Source organism: Sarcophilus harrisii, chromosome 1 (assembly GCF_902635505.1).
Source record: "Sarcophilus harrisii chromosome 1, mSarHar1.11, whole genome shotgun sequence".
Taxonomy (NCBI): domain Eukaryota; kingdom Metazoa; phylum Chordata; class Mammalia; order Dasyuromorphia; family Dasyuridae; genus Sarcophilus; species Sarcophilus harrisii.
The window spans coordinates 382,738,384-382,761,329 of NC_045426.1; the positions used below are offsets into that span (position 1 = coordinate 382,738,384).

At 34.3% G+C, this 22,946-nt stretch overlaps 1 protein-coding gene across 2 annotated transcripts in view; it reads right to left on the reverse strand.

The window, feature by feature from the left end:
• Nucleotides 1-22,946, reverse strand: part of SLC9A3 (solute carrier family 9 member A3) — a 136,583-nt gene that overhangs the window by 66,149 nt on the left and 47,488 nt on the right. For both annotated transcript variants that reach the window (XM_031946074.1, XM_031946075.1), the window contains exon 2: nucleotides 200-502. In XM_031946074.1, the coding sequence (XP_031801934.1) occupies nucleotides 200-502 (303 nt within the window). The remainder of the gene's footprint in view (nucleotides 1-199; nucleotides 503-22,946) is intronic.

The window sequence follows — 22,946 nt, forward strand, 5'->3', positions numbered from 1 at the left end:
TAATTATGCACTAATTTATCTATTTTATAAGTATGCCAACAAATGCATTTTTATTTATTATGCTTTCTCTACTTATAGTTGGAAAGAAAAATTATTTATCCAAGATCTTATAAGAAATGAGCCACTACTATGACAAATCACTATATTAAATTAACACTAAGACCTTGGGATTTAAAAATAGCAAAAAACTTCTCTTTACCCATGATGCCACTAAGGTAGACGCCATAAAGTGATAAGCCAGTTGTAGCAGCATTCCACACAGTTCCAATAACAGCATATAAAAGGATGGTTCCAAGGTTTCCAAAGAACAGGCGGTTTGGCATAAAATACCCAGCATCTAATACAATGGGCGGCAACAGGTAGAAGAAGAATACCGTTGGTGTGAGGGTGAAGGAAGCAATGTGGTCTGCAGCCCACACAATCCCTCCCAGGATAAGGCCAAGAACGATGAGCAAAGCACTTTCTGGAACAACACTGGTGACTTTGTGAGACAGGTGAAAAACTGCAAAGAAAAAAAAAATTTTTAGAATCAGAACACAAAGCATCTTTTTAGTTAAAATAGATCTTTGTTCAGCATCTTGAGGACAAGGAATTTCTACTTATCTTTTGTATTCCCAGCACTTGGAACTACTTTGCATCTTAAGGACTTCTGGCACCTGTGATTTCTACCAGCAAGCATTGTCTCCAATGATACAATTAAAAACCCTCAGAATTCTTATAAGATGATTCAATGGGTTTCAATGACCAACTGAACAAAACAACCTTACCCTCAATCGTACCTTCTCCCCTTCCCCTCTCAGTCAAAATCACCACTTGTGGCCCATCTTCCAGGGATGAACATCTTCAAATTTAGCTAGGCCATTTGGCAACGGTTCCACGATCCTTCCACGATCCACCACTACATAGTGTGGAAAGCTTATAGCATGGAAGGACCTATCAATGTTTGCACTCAACTGAAACAAACAATGAAAAACCAGGGTCACCTCTAAGCTTTGAGGAGGTATCAAGGGAGAGCTTTCCTGTAGAAAGTGTTGGCAAAGTAAGTTTAAGTTCTCCCTGAAAGCACAGTCCCCTTCCTCTGGCTTATGAGCCTTGGAAATATTCTTGCATCAGGCCCGCTCCTTCACTGATGAAAAATGAAGTACTCCAGGAAATGTTAGGCACTCATGGTGATGAGGTTTAATTTTTTGGGTTCCCTTTCAGGGAACCAAATGATGAAGTTTAGATTTAGGGAACCAAAGTGAGATTGGAGTTCCTGGTGGTCAGGGAGTTAAATGATAAGGTCTAGTGGCCGGTTTGAGGTTCAGGGAACCAAATGGAGAGATTTGGATTCCCTGCATCCCCTTGGAATTTGGTGCAAGAGAGTTTTGGGGAACCCCCTTCTGGTGATGCAGAGATTTTCTGTAAAGGAATTTACAAATCTGAAAACCTAGATTTATAAAAAAGATTTACAATAGGGATTGGGAAATAAGATTAGAAATCCTGACAGAGAGACATAAAGTCTCTTTAGGGAAATAGGTGAGGATAAAGAAAGGGTAGCACTGAAAAATAATATTATTCCAGTGGGCAGAGGCTTCCTTGGCATAGCATGGCATAGCATGGCATGGCATGTTTACAACCTCTGCAAAGAGAGGATTTTAGATTGGCTCGAGTTTTGGCTACAAGCTGGGTTTCAGTTTGAGCTGAATTTGAATAGAATTGAATGAGTTTCTTTAATCAATTGGGTTGGAATTATTTTGCTCAGGACTAAACCAAACCCACCTAGATAACAGAATGAAGCTGTTTATCTTGTTTCCCTAGGGCAGAGTCCCTCACTGAGGCAGAGTCCAAGGAGAATTTCTCCTTCAAAGAGTTTTAGAGTTTCAGGGTCCCCTCTTCATTGGGGCCCCCGCAGGGTCCCTTGTAAAGATCAAAGGCTTCCTTGCTAGAGCTTCTTTTTTAATAAACAGAAGTACTTGCAAACTGAACAGTCTGTTTGGTTATAAATTCAACCAAGTGTTCATATTGATGAAATTGTAACATTTTCCTTCTTAGATGCATTTATGTCTAAATCTTAAAAATCCATGGCCTTTTATAGAATATGGATCTAAACATAGCAGTTAGTGCTTGTTCTGTTTCCTATATGGTTATAAGCTTCTCAGATGAAGAATAATTATTTTATTTCATTTCTATTTCTCCACATTACATGTGGTATCTTCACTTAGTAGCTATATAATAAATTCAATGAAAATCTAAATCATTAGCAGCATTTCTGGTAGCACAAAGGCAGAGACACATCTTTCTTTTAGATGTGCTCTTTCTCTGGCTCTGGTATGAAATATCAGTATTTCAGTCAATATACCTTCTTGTTCTCTTTTCAGACTAAGAAAATAAGGTGGAAGAAAAACCTTTCCTTGCATTAATCCTAACCTAGTAACAGTTAATATTGATCCCAGAGGAAAAAAAGTATGTCAGTCACACTTGCTCATTACAATTGCTTGCTGAAAAGATTTCTCTTACTATTTAAACAATTAAGCCCTTGATTGGCTATCCTGTGAATCTAGTGAAGGATAACAGTTTTTTTTTTTTGTAAGTTATCAAAAGGATATATAGGAAAAGTCATATCTAATAACAAACTAGTGTTCATCAGCCAATGAACTCCAGCAGGACTAGATAAAAAGTATTCCAAAAGAATGAGACTTTCTTAGCTGGCCTGGCACAGAGATAGGGGCACAGAAGATACCTTTTCACAAGTAAATAGTGACTGAACTAACTTTTTTCTGTATAAATTCTATTTCATGGTAAGAATATATAGATGATCACAGCATTGTTCCAATAAATAATCTTTTAATCAAATTTTTAGTCTAACCCAAATCAAATCATGAAGTAGAAAACAGGGTGTCCAGGTAATTTAATTATCCAGATACTGTACATAGGATCAGGGATTAAGAGTTGGCAAGAATTTTAGGGGAATCTGGTTCAATCCTCTAATTTTAACAGATGACAAAACTGAGGCCAAATGACATATTCAAAGGGTCATAAAGATGGTAAAATATAGAGATAGGATTTAAAACCTAAGTCTTTTGACTTGAGGTTAAGCACTTTCCTCACTGATTTCAGATCCCTAACACATATACTATATATACTTTATAGATATAGTAGTGTAAAGGTGATATAAAATATGTCAAACCTATAAACATTTTCTCTGAAATGTAAGGATAATTCTCTGCACATTCTTTATCCCTCTATAATCTAACACAGTAGGAGGATGAGAATTTCTCCATAATTATTTATATAAATCATTACATTTCCATTCCAGCATTTCACAGTCAAGAGAAGATGGCCCTGGATTCACAAAGACCAATATCTGAACTCCAATTATCCTGACATTGCCTCTATTCAGTAAATTTTGTGATGTATTAATTACTATTTAACCATTACTTCATCTTGCCCTGCCATAAAAGGATGCTTCCTCTTAAGACTAAAAACTTCAGATCCTATCCCCACCTGCTTTATCCTGAGGAATATTTCCATTTCTCTATCTACAACATTTGGAAAAGCATTGGACTCGTGGTTGTATGGCCTGAGTTTGAATCCAGGTTCTTATTATTTGTGTATGATTGGGCAAGACTCTGTCTCTGTACCTCAATTTTCTCATCTGTAAAATATGTGGGTCACACTATATACATTCTAAGGATCCTTGTAACTTGAGAGATAATTCTGTGTCAAAACTCCATAATAGAAGGATCCTTCTAACTTGAGAGATATAATTCTGTATCAAAACTCCATTTTTAAATACATGGCATGTCCATCATAAGAATACTCTATAACTACTACCCCATTGTTTCTAGTACTGCTTTTAGGGGCCAAGCAGAATTAAAATAATTTTTCTATCACACAAGAGTCTTTCAAAACACTTTGTTGTATTTTGTTCCCCTGTATGACTCTAGGTAAGTCACTGTATCTTTCTCTGTTACTTAGATTACTCATTTGTAAAATGAGTACAACACACATTGTAAAACGTAGTGTGGATTTTACAATAATAATATCTACCAAATATTTTCCATGAAATTTAAGGATAATTTTCTTTACCTTCTCTCACCTTCTATTCCTAGGACATTCCCTCTAACTTCACTGCCAGTCTCGGAACAAAGACTTCCTTCACCCCACTCCCCATTCCAGGAAATCTATTCAACATTGAATTAGTACCAAATTGGAGGGGGAGAACCTTGAACTTGCCTTATTTATCTATAACCAGCTGGGCCCCAAGAATCCATTCATTTATTCCTTGACCATTAAGCAGAACCAGGACCCACCATTGTGTCACTTAAGTACTCTGAAATTACTTTGAATATAGTTTGTATTTTTTAAAAATACAAAAGTTGTTCTCTCCCTTTCCCTAACTGAATGTAGGCCCCTTAAAAGCAGGGACAATTTTGTTTATGTGTTTGTTTGTATCTTTAGAACTAAGTACCATGTCTGTGACACCTTATATGTTTAATAAATGCTTGTTTTATTAAATGGAATTGAATATATAAAGTGATAGTACAGGGAAGATATAAACGGTGGAACTTTGGAGAAGTATACTTGAAAGAAGAATACTTGAAAAAAGATGTTAACTCAGTGGAATTGATGAGATAATGGTTCTCTAGTTTACATATACTTAGTACTTAGCATGGTGATGTAATAGTTCTACAACTGACAAATGTAATGTTCCTGCTAGCTTTCTGGAGGTCCTCCAGAAGGGCCTTGGTCTCAGCAGGATAGATAGCAGGAGAATGGACAAGAATAGAGTCCAAAGTCCTTATTGTCTTTTACACAGTCTGTGTCTGTCATAGTCTGACCCAGTCTCCTTCAGCAGTCTGCTAGTCTGCCAGTCTGACTTTGTCCCCAGTTTAAATACCCTATTACAATTACTTCAATTGTAGAACTATTACTCTGACTGAAAAAGGTTAAGTCCCTTTAGATCCCAAGAAAGGAAAGGATTTCAGAAGCTATCTGTTACCTTCTAAAACACCCCCAACATGGATTGTCCAGCATCTGCATGATCTCCAATAATGACAGAATCACTTGCCTCCTGAGGTAGCACTTCTACTTTGGTGTAACCAGAATTGGAAGGAAGTTTTTAATGCCTGAATCTGCCTCTGGAACTTCCACCTACTACTGCTATTGCTACTACCCAGAACCAAGTTGAACACCTCTAATCAGTCTTTCATATGACAGTCTTACAAATTTCAAATTTCATATGACAGTCTTTTCTTCTATAACCCAAACATTTTCAGCTTCAGCAATTCCTTGTATGTCTCACATCCTGGTTATTCAGTTCTGAATATGCCATAGTTTATCCATAACTTTTAAAAACTGTATTATTCCAAATTGAACACAATACTCCAAATGTGCCCCAAGCAGGGCAGAATGTAGTGGAACTATGACTTCCTTCATTTGGATACTACTTAAAGCAGTTGGGATTAAATGACTTGCCCAGGGTCACATAACTAGGAAGTATTTAGGTATCTAATGTTGGATTTGAACTCAGATCCTCCAGACTCCAGAGCCAATGCTCTATTCATTGTGTCATCTAGCTGCCCCTATTATATTTCTTTTAATTTAGCATTAACTTTTTGGCTGCTATAGCAACTATTAACCCATATTGAATTTATAGTTGACTAAAACTTCTATAGGCAGCTAAGGTAGTGTAGTGGATAGAGTGCTAAGCCTGGAGCCAGGAAGACTCACATTTCTGAGTTCATATCTGGTCTCAGAAACTTACTAGTTGTGTGATCCTTGATAAGTCCCTTAACCCTGTTTGCCTCAGTTTCCTTATCGGTAAAATCAGCTGGAGAGGAAATGGCAAACCATTCTAGTATCTTTGCTCAGAAAACCCTCTATTGGATCATGAAAAATTATACAGACTGAAATGATTGAACAAGAAAACTCCCAAATCTTTTATGAAGGAGCTGTTGGGAACTTAATTTCTTTATGCAATCCTCCTGTATTTATGAAACTGATCTTTAGTATGTAAATATAGAACTTTATATTTATCCTTATTATATTTCACTTGCTTGATTTGGGACATTATACTTGCAAGGTTATAATGTCATCTAAATCTAGGGCCCTTTAACTGATGGTTTTAGTTGGAAATAGGATAGTAAAGATAAATTTTGAAGGAGTTTTGACTGAGTTTGTGTTTATCTTAAAATTTTTTTGGATAGGCTGAATCATGGACTCAAGATCCCAAATGAAGTAACTTGAGAATGTTCTTGCCTCAGGTTCTCCCATTAAAATTATTTTTATTACAGAAGGCTCCATTTTCTTCTCTGTTTTAGCTTTGTACATAAATGCTTTAGAAGAACTCTGATTTTTATCTGCATAGGGAGTCACTTCACATGTGCAGAGTACAGTCCTTCCATGCCTGTCTGGAAGATTTCATGAGTTGCTACAGCCAAAGTAAAAATCACCACCAGTAGACAATGTGGTGATGAGCCTCTTCAAACTTTAGCATGGTGGCGGCAAAATGGAGAGGCAGGACTCAGGAGCAGGGAAATATGAGTTCAATCCTGTCTCATTCACTTACCAGCTATCAATATTTCTCAGCTTCCATTCCCTCATTGTTACAATAGCCCCTTCCTCACAGAGTTGTTAGGAGGAGCAAATAAATTAGGCTATATCAAGTGCTTTGCAAAACTTGTGGCATTATATTATTATTACCATTATATTACTTATGATATGATATGTTATACTATTATTATTATTACTAACTAGGGTAGATATTAGAGGGCAATCTTGCTTAACCAGTATTCAAAGTTTTCCCAAATTAATGGGACCTACCAAAATTTTCTTTTCACTGGCATAGCTTCATTTTCACATGACAATGAGATGCTGGATTAGGAGGATAACCTTTTCAAAATTCCAAAATTTCTACTTCTGTCATCTCCCATTATTCTGCCCTTAAGGACAGTATAGTTCAGATTGCTATGTCACCACTGATGTCCTAGGGAGGGCTGTAGTTGATTCACTCCTGTAAGATTATAGCCCCGATAATCAGATAACTGGCGTCTTCCTGTAGCTACTGATGCAGACTGAGTATGGAACCTTAAATACTTGAAATAAAGAATTTTAATTAGAAACTATTCAAAGTGTGTGTGTGGGGGGAAGCAGCTCTGTCAAGAAAGACCAGGTATAGTTTCACAGTAAAATGGAATTTCTAGGGTGATGAAAGTTTAAAAGGCCAGGGGAGAAACAGTACCACTGTGTTTTAACCATATTGGCATTTTTATTATTCATTGAATTTGGGTTTTCCTTAGAATTCCACACACTATTCCTTATATAATGATTTTTATAATAAATAGTCACTTTCTACACACATTTTAGGACATCACAAACTACCACCAAAAACAAATTGACAGAAGCACATCAGAACTGATCAATCTCACTTGTAAGTACCTGAGAAATCTGGCAGGTTCATGCCAAATAAAAATCAACCACATTTTGAAATAAATATACTGTCTTCTTTGTTAAAAAAAAATCTTAAGAGTTTTTGGGACGAAATGTGTTCTGAAGGTGAAGTGTTCATAAAATCATAGAGGTTTATTCAAGAGTAACTTTGTTTCTCACAATGGTATGCCACCTGTTAGAGTTAACAATTCATACAGTGATGCTCACATATCCTGAGACAGGAAGACTACTAGTGGACAAGAAAAAAGAATTTTTAATTTACTTAAAAGCTCTGTTAACTCCAATAGAGAGATGATGATAGTTAAAGCAATGCAGGAGCTTACTGTTTCAAGACTTTCAAAAATTAACGTGATTTTTTTAAGGAGCTCACAGAATCATATATTTAGAGCTAAACAGACTTCTGATATTCATAGTCCAACTCTCTTTATAGACAAGGAAACTAAAGCTCAGAAAAAAATAAATTTTTATACCCAGACCAAAGCTAATGAGAAACAGACCCAAAATTCTCAGTCCTCTAATTTCAAATACAGTGCTCTACTAACTGATGGTGTCTCTCAGATTGCAATAAATTATGGTCAAGGTTGATATTACCTAAGAATTGGCTATAATAATTTCCCAATTAATCATAACCCTTTAATCTGAATTATTATGATAGTTCAACCAAAGTAGGTTGTTTGGGTTTTTGTTGTTGTTGTTGTTGTTGTTGCTGCTGTTGCTGTTGTTCTTCATTAGTTAGAAAATTTATTGTTTAAACTCAAACTGTGTTCTAGATAATGGCTATGGGTAAGTTATTTAGTCAGTCTCTGCCTTCGGTCTCTCTTCCTCATCTATTAAAAGAGATAATGAAACCTGACTACCAAGCCGTCACATTGTTACTGTGAAGTTCAAATGTGTTGTTGTTGTTGTCATTTCCTGACATTCAGAACATTTGAAAATTTAATTTATTAGGAAAATTCTCAAGATTCTAGAGGTTTGCCCCATTCTAGCTGACTTTATTGTTAGGTGGAGGGTTTTGCTTTCTGTTGGAGAGGGACACAAAAATACAAATAATACAAAATACATGCAAAATAAATTTCTGGGTAAAGTAATGAAGTGAACAGGGTGGGACTTATAGAAAAGGTAGTTTTTCAGTTGAGTTTTGAATAAAATTAGGGAACCTAAGATGTGAAAGCAGAAAGAGAAGGAATTACAAAGTAGATTGTATCCTCTAGGGCACAGAGAAAGGAGATAAAATGGTATGTATGGGGTACAGTAGGCAGGTTGCTTTGCCTGAAGCATAGAGTATGAGGAAGGAACAAATATAAGGCAACTCTGGCAAGGTTGTGAAGAGTCAGATTGGGATGAGCTTCAAAGGCCCAACAGAAGTGTCATTTTATCATGGAGACAAAAAAGAGCCACTAGAGGTCCTTGAGTGGGGGAGTTATATAGTCAATTAAAAAAAAAAAAACAACCCATCAATTTGACAACTGTGTGAAGAATGGAGAATAAGAGTGACTGCATGTAGGATTTCATATATTGGTGTTCAGGTCTTATAATTGTTGGTGAGGGAATTTCAAAAAATTCTTTCAATTATATGTGATGCTATTTCTCCACTCAGTAGCTTCAGTACTAAACAATACTGAATAAATGTAGACTGATGTCTTTTTTTAAATTATTAAATCCATTTCTTAAATTTTATATTTTGGTTTTTTTCCAACTTGCTTTATAAAATTTGCCACTATGGGTCATCCTCTCTCTCCCAGATGTTTTTCCCTCAATTTTTCATGACACTGATCATTCTTGATTCTTCTACCTGTCTGACCATCCCTTCTTATTCTCCTTTGCTATATCCCAGCTTCTTAAAGTATGGTTTGTGATTCCATCTGGGGTCCCATAACTGACTGTGGGAAGTCACAAAATTATGATTTGTTCTCAGAAAATGTTTGATTTGTATACCTATTCTATATAACTATATACTCAGACTCACATATATATTTCTTGGGCATACTCATGAATTTAATTTCTTCTATTATGATATATTTGCTTTATTGTATATTTTGAATCTTCCCTGATGTTCTGCTGGGCACATGACAATGTTTTGTTTTTTATTTTCCTTTTCTGTCTTTATGGGCATCCATTCAGTTTCCAGTTTCTTGCCATTACAAAAAGGGCTTCCACAAACATTTTTGCACATGTGGGTCCCTTTCCCTCCTTTATGATCTCTTTGGAATACAGACCCAGTAGAGACACTGCTGGAGCAAAGGCTATGCATAGTTTGATAGCCCTTTGGGCATAGTTCCAAATTGCTCTCCAGAATGGTTGGATCCATTGACAGTTCCACCAACAATGTGTTAGTGTCCCACTTTTCCCACATCCCCTCCAACAATCGTCTTTATCTTTTCCTGTCATTTTAGCCAATCTGAGAGATGTGTAGTGGTATCTCAGAGTTCTCTTAATTTGCATTACTCTGATCAATAGTGATTTAGAGCCAGGAAGTCTTTTCTAATACTCCTGATGGTCAGTTTTTCTCCTTTCTCAAATTATAATAAAAATATATTTCTATGCACATTTTGTCTATTCCCTCCCGCCTCCAGGTAGAAAATAGGCTTCTTGAGAAACTGTTTTCTTTGAATTCCCAATGCCTAGCCCAGTTTCTAGCACATTTGGTGCTTAAAAAATTGCTTTTTGGCATTATGTGATGATCCACTATGATAGACTTAGCTCTTTTCAACAGTACAATGATTCAAGACAATTCCCTAAGACATATGATGGAAAATCCCATCCACAACCAGAGAAGGAACCATGGAATCTGAATCTGAATGCTGATTAAAACGTACTATTTTCACTTTTTTTTTTGTTTTTTTTCTCTTTTTTGTTTTCTTTTTTGTTTTGACTCTTCTTTCATATGACCAATGTGGAAATATGTATACCATAATTGTACATTATAACCTATGTCAGATTTCTTGCTCTCTTGGAGGAGGAAGGCAAAGAAAGGAGAAAAATTTGGAGCCCAAAATTTTACAAAAATGAATGTTGGAAACTATTTTTATATATAAATAGAAAAAATAAAATACAATAAGGTTAAAAAAATTGTTGATGGATACGAGTAGTTTTCTCAGTCTATTTTTTATAGGGACTGGGTCCCAATAAGTTGATTGCTAAACATGACATATTCTTCATTTCTAAATACAAACTCTTTTTAGCCTTGAGAAAGGAGTACCACAGGAATAAAAAAGATAAAGGTGACTTAGGACCCTACAGCTTTTTTTTTTTTTTAAATGGCTGCCAGACCCCTACAGAAGATGGAAGGAAAGAATTACATGCTAAGGAAATATTTACGATATGTTAGCAGAAATACTAATTTGCATCATACCTACTCATCTGTAGTTCTTATTGGAAATTGAAATCTTTCAACAATTGAAAGAAGCAGCATGTTCTAATAAGATTTGCCCTACAGGTTAGCAAATGCAAAATGTTAAGTCATTTGGAACTACAAAGGTAAACCTCTAAAGGTTTTATAGTTTCATCATGCTAAGCTGCTAGTAAGGTGCCTGGATCTTTTATATTTGATTGATAGGATTGAAATTATCCAGCTCACGTAGTCACAGAATTTTAACCATTGTTACTCCTGGTACTAGACTTTTCAGTGTTTAGTTGGTTTGCAGAAACACATTTAATAATTAGAAATTTATCTTTGGCAATTATAAAAGCTGATACTTGGCTATTATGATGATTTATCTTTTAAAATAACAATAGCAACAAAACTTTTATACTCCACTTTCTTGGTATGGTTCCTTTTCTCCCCCAAGAAACTTAAAGTTGTTTTTAACATGTTATCAGATGAAGCTATGTATCATAAACTCTCACTCAGTTGAAACAATGAGTGGATTGGTGACTGCCAAACTAACTTTAGAGTGTATCCTTTACTCACAAGACTCTAAAAACTTAGAAGAAATGTTTTAACTCCTTTCTCAGTGAGAATTTACATATAACCACACACAAACACAAATGTATGCAAGTATATTCATATGTATACATGTATGTGTACATGTACTATGACTTATTTATCACTTTCTTAATGAAATTTAAATAATTAAATTTAATTAAAATATAGTAGGCTTTGAAGATGAAAGAAAAGAAGTGAAAGGAGGACAAAAGGAGAAACAATAAATTAAAAAGTTAATTAACATCTAACTAATACTACTATAGAAATCAGGAATTTCTGGGTCCATTCCTTTTGCATATATACATGATTAAGAATGGAGCACACTTAGTATTCTGTCCAGAGTTGGGAAGGAGTTTTGGGAAGAAAAGAGGAATTCCCAGCTCATTTAGTCTACAGTGTTTTAAGTAATAAACTTGGCAAAAAATATCATAACTGATGTTGTTGTGCTTGCAGAGCATTTAAACTAGGCTTTTTTTTTTCTTCTTTAATGAATCCTCTTTTTCTGGCACTATCATGACAAGGCACCAACATTTGCCAAAATGTGGAGGAGACTAGGGACAAAATGTAGCAAGGGTTAAAGGACATACAGGGAGGCAGTTTCCATGGAGAATACTTTCTTTAACCCAATGCCCTATAGCAACTCAGGGAGATCCCCATGGTATGAAGACCAGAAGGATTTCTAGAATGATGCTGATGATAGCAGCAGTTTGTAAGAGCATTGCTCTTAAATATACTTGGAATGGAGCTGGAATTCATGTTCAAAGTCCTCATTCATTGATGAAGGAAGGAAGATACTATTAATCAGAAAGCTTAGCTTTTGAAGATATGAATTAGAATAAGAATTTTTTTAGAGCCAAAATGGACTATAAGATTATGTGGTTCAACTCCCTCTTTTAAAACTGAAGCCAGAGTTGTGAAGTGATGCCGATGACATGATGGTATACTTAGAGAACCCCAGAGATTCTGCTAAAAAGTTATTAGAAATAATCCACAACTTTAGCAAAGTTGCTGGTTATAAAATAAACCCACATAAGTCATCAGCATTCTTATATATCACTAACAAAATCCAACAGTCAGAGTTACAAAGAGAAATTCCATTTAAAGTAACTACTGATAATATAAAATATTTAGGAATCTATCTGCCAAGGGAAAATCAGAAACTTTATGAGCAAAATTACAGACCACTTTTCACACAAATTAAGTCTGATCTAACCAATTGGAAAAATATTAAATGCTCTTGGATAGATCAGACAAATATAATAAAGATGACAATATTACCTAAACTAATCTATTTATTTAGCGCTATACCAATCAGACTCCCAAAAACTATTTTAATGACCTAGAAAAATAACAACAAAGTTCATATGGAAAAACAAAAGGTCAAGAATTTCAAGGAATTAATGAAAAAAAATCAAATGATGGTGGCTAAGCTGTACCAGATCTAAAACTATACTTAGAGCAGCAGTTACCAAAACTATTTGGTATTGGCTAAGGAATAGATTAGTTGATCAGTGGAATAGATTAGGTTCAAGGGATAAAACAGTCAACAAATATAGCAACCTAGTCTTTGACAAACCCAAAGATCCCAGCTTTTGGGATAAGAACTTACTGTTTGATAAAATTGCTGGGAAAATTGGAAACTAATATGGCAGAAACTAGGCATTGATCCATACTTAACGCCGTACACCAAGATAAGGTCAAAATGGGTTCATGACCTAGGCATAAAGAATGAAATTATTAATAAATTAGAGGAACATAGGATAGTTTACCTCTCAGACCTGTGGAAGGGGAAGGTTTTTATGACCAAAGCAGAACTAGAGATCATTACTGATCACAAAATAGAAAATTTCGATTATACCAAACTGAAAAGTTTTTGTATAAACAAAACTAATGCAGACAAGATTAGAAGGGAAGCAATAAACTGGGAAAATATTTTTACAGTCAAAGGTTCTGATAAAGGCCTCATTTCCAAAATATATAGAGAATTAACTCTAATTTATAAAAATCAAGCCATTCTCCAATTGAAAATGGTCAAAGGATATGAACAGACAATTCTCAGATGAAGAAATTGAAACTATTTCTAGTCATATGAAAAGATGCTCCAAGTCATTATTAATCAGAGAAATGCAAATTAAGACAACTCTAAGATACCACTACACACCTGTCAGATTGGCTAAGATGACAGGAAAAAAATAATGATTGTTGGAGGGATGCGGGAAAACTGGGACATTGATTCATTGTTGGTGGAGTTGTGACGAATCCAACCATTTTGGAGAGTAGTTTGGAACTATGCTCAAAAAGTTATCAAACTGTGCATACCCTTTGATCCAGCAGTGTTACTACTGGGATTATATCCCAAAGAGATTATAAAGAAGGAAAGGGACCTGTATGTCACGAATGTTTGTGGCAGCCCTTTTTGTAGTGGCTAGAAACTGGAAACTGAATGGATGTCCATCAGTTGGAGAATGGCTGAATAAATTGTGGTATATGAAAATTATGGAATATTACTGTTCTGTAAGAAATGACCAACAGGATGATTTCAGAAAGGCCTGGAGAGACTTACACGAACTGATGCTGAGTGAAATGAGCAGGACCAGGAGATCATTATATACTTCAACAACAATACTAGATGATGACTAGTCCTGATGGATCAGGCCATCCTCAGCAACAAGATCAACCAAATCATTTCTAATGGAGCAGTAATGAACTGAACTAACTATACCCAGAAAAAGAACTCTGGGAGATGACTAAAAACCATTCCATTGAATTCCCAGTCCCTATATTTATGCACACCTGCATCTTTGATTTCCTTCACAAGCTAATTGTACAATAATTCAGAGTTTGATTCTTTTTGTACAGCAAAATAATGTTTTGGTCATGTATACTTATTGTGTATCTAAGTTATATTTTAATATATTTAACATCTACTGGTCATCCTGCCATTTAGGGAGGGGTGGGGGTAAGAGGTGAAAAATTGGAACAAGAGGTTTGGCAATTGTTAATGCTGTAAAGTTACCCATGTATATATCCTGTAAATTAAAGGCTATTAAATAAAAAAAAAAAAAACAAAAAAAACTGAAGCCAGAGTTGTGAAGTGATTTGACTATAGTTTATAGATCATGAGAAGAGGCTTCTAATTAAAAAAAATAATCTTGAGATCAGATGATGAATATATATATATATATATATATATATATATATATATATATATAACCAACACAAAGAAGTGGGCATATGAGGGAGCCCAATTTGAGTAAATAAATTCCCACTAGTCAACCTAGATTATCAAGTAGCTTTAGCTTTTTGGAGATTCTTTTAGGCAGCTAGTTAGTATATAATCTGTTCCAGAAGGTTTTTCAAACCAACTTGATTCTAGTTTGATCCAATTCCTAAGAGGACTTTTCATGATCACCATTCAAAATGTTCAGTGAATTATAATTAGTTAATCAAATCAAAGAATTTGCTGGATTCAAATTGCAATTTACTTGTGGCTAAACAATTAAAAGAGCAAAATCAATAAGTTAAAGTTCCTATTTGGTGTATCCTACAGCTTCCAAATCTTAGCTCCAAGGGATAAGGGAACCTGCTATGTGGAACAGGAGTTGAAATGCAAAGATATAAATTTTGAAATTTCTATTTTATCCTCTTTAGGCTATGATAATGTCTATTGTAATCCACAATCCATTTATCATGATCATATCAATTTGTAATAATATGACTGCTACAGAACAGTGGCAAGACCATTAGGTCCTGGAGAAAAATTTTGCCAAGTCCATGCTCTCTGATACCAAGAAATATCTTTTGCATACAAGTTAATAAACTCTTTTTGATCTTGAAGCAGTTTAAGATAATGAAGCGTTCCAGAGATGACTCTTTAGAAATGGAAAGTTAGTACTCAGTGGATATTCTCAATGATTTGCCTCATTGCCTGCTTATAAATTAAACCTATCTTAACCATAAAGCTTGCTATTTCCTAGAGGAATTTTGAACTTTTGCAAAAAGTTAAGAGAAACAGAGAAAAACAGAAAGTGAGAGTGGAGGCTAGTGAGAAAATAAAGAGGAAGGGTAGCATTTTGGAAAAGGGGAAAAAAGGATATATAGGAAAGACTGGTGGTTTTGCATAATATTGAAAAATATCATTCATGTCCTATATCATCCATTCACTAATTCATCCAATTAGCAAGTCTTTATTAGCTACTTATTAGTACCAAGCACTGACTTATACACTAGTGATTCAAGACAAAGATGAAACAAGTTGTTGTTTTCAAGGACCTTACAATTCCAATAGAAGAGAAAGAATGTCCATTTAAGATACATACAAAATGTATACAAAGTGGATGGCAGATAGTCTTAGAGGGAAGGCAGGACCTCTTATTAAAGGCAGCACTTAAGCTGAAACTCAAAGGAAGATAGAAATTTTAAGGGGAAGAAGTGCTGAGGAAAAGCATTTCAGGCTCAGGTTTCTTTTGGATTAAATCACATTCTAATGTACTACCACTTGTCCCATTCACTTACCCACATCTTCATGTGGTTCTTTCTCTCCTCATCACTACAATACAATGCCAAATATTCTTTCATTTTCTGGACAGTCTAACATTTCAAAGTTGCTGTGTGAATCCTTCTTCACAGAAAATAACTTTAATTTTTTGGGCCATGGAAACATCAATACTGAAAAAAAATGTCATGAAGATATCATTTTCATTGTCAGATTCAGCTTTATTATCTCACCAGAGATGGATTCATTGGGCCCCAAAAGGCAATTTGTGTGTAGGGTGTGTATAAGAAAGAGATGTGGGAAGAAGAGTGGGAAAGAAAGATGTGAGGAGAAAAGAGAAATGGTTATTTGTATAGAGTTTGAATCACTAGAGATGAAAAGGGTACTTAGTGTCATTAAGTCAAAGGATAAATGGGTCAACCAATCTTCTATTATTCTTTACAAGTGGTGGTTGCAAAATCTTTCATAATAAAATTCTTAGGTCTATTTATTTATTCAATTATTAGATATTTTTGAGCACTTATTAAATTCAAGGTACTTCAATTTCTAGAGTTCCCTAATATTCCAAAATAGGAGTGTGAGAAATAAAGAATGATGAAATCTCTTTATAACAGTAAAAGGGTCAGAATTAACATTCACTTTATAAATTAACTTTGTGAATCAATTGCTATACAGCATTTTAGTTGCTACTTTTCAGGCGCCATGATTTGACCTATAGTGAATTCAAATTCACATAAAAGTGAATTGTGTTATATATTAGGACATTCCACAATGACCCAACTTTAACATAAAACTTTTACAAAAAGACACCAACTTCCATATATTAAATTCCAGTATTTTAAAAGAAGTATAGATCAAGGAATCTGATAAATTAACAAAGGCAAAGAAATAAAAAAGTAATGACAGAAATATTTTACAGGAATTCAATAATGGAAAAAGTTAAGACCTCAGAATTTTTCTGCAGCTAGTGCTGAAATACCTTTTTGAATGATGACATGTTATTTAAGTGGCATCCAAAACAGGCAGTAACTTATTGTAAGAGTCCTGAGAGTTACAGCTAATTAAGCACAAAATGGTACAGTTGCATTATAGTAACTACAGGATAACAAAAGCATTTAACTCTAATTACAAACCTTTCTAACTGATGTTAAAGGTCAGCAATAGCTGACTGCAGTTACACAGGCTAGTAATAGCAAGACTACTCTGGCTGCTGGGCTAAAATGGTTGCCTCAGGTCCCTATGAAGGCTATCAGCTGATCTACCATTACAAAATAAACCATCTTTCAGAAACATTAAGCATAGTTTTAAGAGAGTCTCTGACCCACTTTGTGAAAAAAAAAAAATCCCCTTTGGCCTTCAATGATCTTTTGAGCTAATTTGAAGATTTAGCTGAATCCACTTAAATTAAATAGCACAGTAAATCCTTTGGTTTTACTTTAACATGGGCAAACCTTTACAAATTAAATAGAACTAAACATACCAGTAAAGAGTTGGCTAGAAAAACATGACTAAGTCCTTGAAAGTCATTCCTAGCATTTTATCATTTTTCCAATAGTAAATGGGAAACCCAAATTAGGACTTGAAATGAGGTTGAACTCACAAATCTATGGATTTTGAATTTTACTATATGCTATATATCTCAAGGCAATCTATATTTATTTATTGAGTTTCTTCTCTGTGGAAGGCATCATGCTTAGCACTATAGGGAGCACAAAGATAAGTAAATCACACTTCTGCTTCAAATTTACAATGTAGTAAGTTTTCTTTTATGCAGATATTATGGCATTGATCCATTAATAATTTTTCCAATAGATCTGTAACACTCTCTTCTTCCCAGTTTTCCCTTCTGACTTACAGGACACTTGAGAAATAGCTCACTGAATTAAATTAGGGTACAGGCCATGGTCATAAACAGGAAAAAAAAAAATAAAAATCCTTGACTAAGCAACATAATATATTACTCTCAATAGAAGAATGCAAACCAGCTAAGTTAGCTCATAGACCTACAGCATTCACATATTTTTATTATATTCCAACAGTTCAAAATAGTATTCCTGATTGCAGCTCTCCTCCCCCTCAATTTGCCCTTTCCCCTAACTTTATTTCATTGCTGACTTGGCTATTTTCAGTCAACCAGGTTTATACTCATAACTGTTGTCTTTGCCTCTTCCCTCTCCTTTGCTGATTAGTTGCCAAGTCTTCATTTCTACTTGCATTCTCTCTCTCATGTCTGTTCCTTTCTTTCCCTTCCTGCTTAAAACTTGCTTAGTTACCTGGACTGATAAATTGAGCCCAGATTTTAGAAGTCTTCAAGAATAGGACAAGGAGTTTATACTTTTTTTGTTATCCTTAGGCAATGAAGAGTCACTGATCTCTGTTCTAATCCCACCTTATTTGTTTTTTTTAAACAATTAATTTTTAACAATTATTTTATTTTTCCTTACCTGGATAGTTTTCAACTTTCATTTTTTATAAGATTTTTAATTACCAAATTTTTCTCCCTCCCCAAAACAGCAAGCAATTTGATATAGCTTACACATATACAATCATGTTAATCATATTTTCATAATCTCTATCACTTTCATGGCTTTGCCTCCACCATCCCCTTTACCCAAAATGAATTTTCTGTTTTTGCCTGTCTCCATATTTTGAAGTAACCTCCTTCTTCTAAGTGATCACTTCCACAAAGGTTTTTCTCTCTTCAATCCCATCTTCCCTCTCATAGTACATTAGAGACATTCCCTTTTCTATAATCATATACTTTTTTTTGGTTTTGTGTGTGTGTGTTTGTGTGTGTGTACGAGCCATCTCCCCCTTTCTCCTATTAGTCTGTGTTTTCTTGACAATGTTTGTGTTTAATTTGCTTTTAAATCCCTAGTATCTATCATAGTACTCACTCATAAAAAGTGTTTAATAAGTGTATACTACACTAAATTTTTTTTTCTTTTGAATGTGTCAAAATCCAAAGCCCAAAGCAGAAGGTACAAGAGTTTCTGATGTTACCTTTTAGACTTTTGCAAATATTATCTAATGAATTTTTCAAACTTCCTTGCCTTAGTAGAAATTTTACAGATGAAATCATCAAGTCACACAGAGGTTAAGTGAATCAGAAACAGGGCTGAGGACTCTTCCCCAGCCAGCTGTGGAGAGCAGAATCCTGCCCTCTCTGTTATGAAAAAGTCCTGCTTCTCTTAGCTGAGAATTGAACATGCTTAAGAACAAGCCCACTGCTGACAAATAGCTGCCTAGACTGTGAGGGGTGATAAAATAAAATCCTATTTTACATATTTGTGTGTTTCTCTGAGATTTCTCAACTTATTTTTAGTTTTCTAAAGTGCTGAGCACAATTTACACAACTTTTTCCTTCTGTAATTAAAATATTCAAGCTTGCTTTTATGTCAATCTTATATTTTGCAAGAAAGACTTTCTAAAAGGATTTAAAACATAATCCCTATAAGCACCTAACAGCATCTGATCACTACCAAAAAAACAACTATGAGAGGGAACTAGTCTGATTAGTGCCCTAAGTCTGTCTATAGTCAGCTTCTTTGCCCAAACTCATGGAGACACATATATCATTCATGAATTTTTCAATTACTACATAGAAATTATTAGATCTTATAATCATCAGTATCTCATGTGGGAAAATATCATACATGTGTGCAAATGTGTGTCTAATACTTAGTAATTTGTTGAATCAATTTAGCAATCTGCAACTGTCATATAATCCTGCCCCTTCTTAAATACTTCTGCAAGAATCTAATGCTTAAATTCCCATAAGCATAGCCTTAAAAAAAAATTTCCCTAGTGAAGTTACACATCAAAATATTTTTTGCATGTAGATTAGAAAGCCTTTTCAAAGATACTTAATTAGATGAGTTGGACAGTGTCATCACAGAACAAGGGTATAGTTGTCAGGACTAGCTTTACTTCTCCTTTTAATTATAACTTTCTAAATTTGTATCCTAAAGAGATCATAAAAAAGGGAAGAGGACATACATGTGCCAAAATCTCTATAGCAGCCCTTTTCATGGTGGCAAAGTATTAAAAATTAAGAGGATGCCCATTAATTGGGGAATGACTGAATAATTTGTGCTATATGAATATAATGGAATACAATTGTGCAATAATAAATGATGAAAAACAGATTTCAGAAAAACCTGAAAAGTGTAGTACAAACTGATGCAAACTGAAATGAGCAAAAGTAGGAAAACATTGTACACAATATCAGTAATATTGTGTGATGGTCAACTATTACTGACTCAGTTCTTCTCAGCAACATAATGATCTAAGACAAATACAAAAGACTCACAAGGAAAATATTATTCATTACCAAATAAAGAGCTGATGGACTCTGAGAGCAGATTGAAGCATTTTTTTTCCCATTTACTTTCTTTTTTCTTTTGATCTGTTTCTTCCTTTACAACTGTGACTAATATGAAAATATTTTTTACATAATAGCACATGTATAAAGCTAGCTCAAACTACCTCCTTCTTCAGAAGAGGGAAGGGAGAGAGAAAGTTTTGAAGCTTAAAATCTTGTAAAAGTGAATGCTTAAAATTTCTTAGTCTTGTCTCTTGGGGGGGAAAATAAAATACTATTATATATAATTAAAAAATAATCATTACTTTCTAGCAAACTGATGAGGCATATCAGAGTCCACCACAGGAAGTGGACAAGATTTAAGATTATCTGCAGTAAAGAAAAAAGCAGTAAAATTGAAGAAAGGACTTTTGATTCAGCATAAAACTCACACTATCTGGTTAGCACTAATTTGACAGAGAGAGCCAAGAAAACTTTAGAAGAAAGTGTAAATTATGCTGTAAAATTCCCATGTTTCAGTTACAGAATTCAAATTCACACCAAAAATAATACAAGTTGAGAGATACATAATAGAGTTAATTCCAACCATATCCTAAATAATTCAATGTCTGTCATGTGAAAATAACCTGGTGGACTCTTGTCCAAGTTAGAAGAAAATCTTTTTTATGGAGACCCCACTGAATAATCTGCAAGAAAATGGGATGTTATTTATCTTTGTTTCATTTTTTTAAAAAATCTCCAGCTTATTTTATTATTCTCTGCTCTAACAATCTCTACCATGAACATATAATAAAACTTAAAATGTGTTTTTTTTCTTTTGCTTTAATAACTAGAATGAGGGGAAATGAGGCAATTTAATTATCATGGTTAATATTATTTACAAATAAGTTCTCCTCCACAAAGTTCTGTTCTAATCTTTTCCTCCATTTGGGTAAGAATGGAAAATTATTTACTTAAGGCAATTTGTTTTACTGTAGAATTACTGAAATACTGATAAATGATTTGTATATTGGTAAGGACAGTTGGTGATAGAACAGTTTTCTCATGTTTTAATCCTATGTTTGTGCTTTTTAAAGTCCTACCTTTCATTTTCTTTTATCTCTTTATTCTTTCAATACAAATCATTTCAATTTCAAACAACTTTCAAAACTCATTTTCTTCAATATTGAAATATTTTTGATGTATTTCCTCCTTCCCCCTCAAACTTCTCTCCCTCTGGCCTACCTATACGAAGAAAGCATTATTACTTCTGAAAATTACTTTATGAAAAATGTATTATAAAAAATAATTGTAAATTAACCATGAAAGTCTCGTTTTCTCTCAGTAGTACATTTTAAGAGCTTTAGAGAAGCAAAATGGTAAGTGAAATATATTTTTAAAATGTGTATCCAAAATATACTTATTCAAGATATTTTGATCTAAGTGTGGCTAAAAAAAAAGTCTATTTTATCAAGTATGTATGTATATGTAGGTGATGAAGTGGATAGAGCACTGTGCCTGTTTTCAGGAAGATTTCTCTTCCTGAGATCAAATTCAGCCTCAAACAATAGCTATGTGGCCCTGGACAAATTATTTAATGCTGTCAGGCTCATTTTTCTCATCTGTAAAAAGAGTTGCACAGTTTTAAACTATTACAGCTTGAAATGGCAACAAGACTTTTGAAGCTTCTGTATCTAGGACATCCAATTTAAAAAATCCAAAGGCAGCTATTGCTGCAGAATTCGAGGTCAGGAGAAAGTCTTAAGACCTTCATAAAACTCTGAGAATCATCTTCATATAGAACCTATTTTTTTAAAGTCCCAGAACAGCAGGCATATGCAAATTTTCAGCTTAGGTACAAAAATTATCTCCTTGCAAGCTTGACTGAAGGCAAAATTGAGGCTGGGGTAACAAAGTACTAATCTGTCCCCAAACATCTCTGCCATTCTTCATAGTCCACTTAGGGTACCTCAACCCACTCATTTTATAAACAAGAAGAATGAGATACAGAAAATTTATATGATTTACCCATGGTCACATAAGAAATCAGCGTAACCCAGCCTTCCTGCCCTCTATGTAGTATCATAGATTGCCATCATTAAAATCAAGACTTTTTCTCCAAACACTTAATTTTGGTTTAGAGGATTAAAATATCAACACTCACGAACATATTGGTACGTATATATTTTCACAAAGCAAAAAGCAAAGTCTTGAGGAAATGGATATAGGAAAGATAAGTTGTAATGGAAAAAAATCTTGAAATGTCAGAACTATTAAGTAGATAACTAACAGAAGTCATCTAGGAAAGAAAGGCTCAAGTGTGTTACTGAAGGCATTTAGTAACTAACATATATGTCATGGGACCAGTGGAAACTTACAGGAAGACTAGAATGCCCAAAGTGGAGTTGGAAGTTGAGACAGCAGGTCAGGAGACTTTTTCTCCATACATCTACTTTTAAAGTATGGGAGAAACCCTTTAGAGGGTTACCTCTAGCCACCCTACCTTCAGCTCTCAAAGAGAATGGAAGAAACAGAACTAATATCTTCTGACTTCATCATGTAGAGAAAACATAGTCCCTCATGCAGAGAAAAAATGTGGTGCTAAATAATCTTTGTGGATTTACAAAATAGAACAAGAAGATAGAGCAACAAAAACAACAGGAACAACAAAAAAATAGAACAAGCGATCTGATAGATGATACAGCTTCTTCTATAGCAAAGAAAATATATACCAGATAGGTAAAGAGATTTTACTCAGATAATACAAGATGGAAATTCTTTTTCAGATT